The 1,152-nt window shown below is 37.1% G+C and overlaps 1 protein-coding gene across 2 annotated transcripts in view; it reads left to right on the plus strand.

The window, feature by feature from the left end:
* The first annotated feature begins 609 nt into the window (after positions 1–609).
* Positions 610–1,152, plus strand: part of dusp11 (dual specificity phosphatase 11 (RNA/RNP complex 1-interacting)) — a 21,046-nt gene continuing 20,503 nt past the window's right edge. The window contains exon 1 of one of the 2 annotated variants that reach the window (XM_032510735.1): positions 610–937. In XM_032510735.1, coding sequence (XP_032366626.1) covers positions 900–937 — 38 coding nt within the window. In that variant the 5' untranslated portion in view covers positions 610–899. The remainder of the gene's footprint in view (positions 938–1,152) is intronic. The other variant, XM_032510741.1, reaches the window with a different exon arrangement.

Raw genomic sequence — 1,152 nt, forward strand, 5'->3', positions numbered from 1 at the left:
ATATATATATATATATATATATATATATATATATATATATATATATATATGTAAATCTTTGCATATCTAACTCTATAAGATAGATAATTAAGACATTAAAGTCAATCAGCTGACGTTCAACCAATCATTAAAACATTATTTTTTAAATTAAATGATGATTCAAAGTGTCACATCGTTAAAAATCACATTTTGTCACTTTTTTTTCTACGTCTTTGTCGCAATTTCTTTCTTGTTTTTTGACATCTTGTCACTTATTTTCGTGTCTTTTCTTTCATTTTTCAATCAAATAATATTTTGATGAAGGTGTCCCGGTTGGCTGACGTGTTACCATGGTAACAACAGCTCCGTCTCACGTGTTTTACATCCACGGTATTTTTTTTTATTTATTAATTTTTTCTATTAACAAATAAAATTACAATCATTCAGACAATCGCAACTCAAAACATAACGTTATAGGAAAGAAAATGTCAACTTATAGATATGTTATGAAATCCGGTAACAACGGCGTTGAATACAAATGTAAACAACACCGCGACGTGCTACCATGGCAACAACAGCGCAACGTCTCCTGTGGGATGACGTGACTACGTCATCCACACGCGACAGCCGTTGGCAGCAGGGACGCCGGAGCGCGGCAGCCGCCTTCAACACAACACAACAGCCCGCTCTGTTGCCTAGTTTATCAAAATATGAGAACTATAACAGTGATATAGGGATTTTAAATGATCACAGAGGGCTTTGGACGGGTGGTCAGTGAGTTTAAAGAGAAGGAAGAGAGAAATATTGAGCTTTATGAGCGGCTGGAGCTCCACGTGCTAGCGCTCACGGTAGATTAGTAGGATTTAAACAGTTGTTATAGTTGTTGTTATAGTTGTTGTTATAGTTGTTATAGTTTGAATATGTCCCGATACAACAAGAAGAACGGCGTCCCCGACAGGTGAGCAGCTCTCACCGTGTCGGTGGTGTTTTAATCTTTAAATCGTGTTGTTCTGTCGTTAAATATCATTAACATTAGCATCTCATTAGCTAGCATCACCTCATGCTGAGTCATGTTCTCTCATGTAGTCTTTAACAGCATTTAGTGTGTGTGTTACTGTGTGTGTGTGTGTGTGTGTTACTGTGTGTGTGTGTGTGTGTGTGTGTGTGTGTGTG

This window comes from Etheostoma spectabile, chromosome 3, assembly GCF_008692095.1.
Source record: "Etheostoma spectabile isolate EspeVRDwgs_2016 chromosome 3, UIUC_Espe_1.0, whole genome shotgun sequence".
NCBI lineage: Eukaryota > Metazoa > Chordata > Actinopteri > Perciformes > Percidae > Etheostoma > Etheostoma spectabile.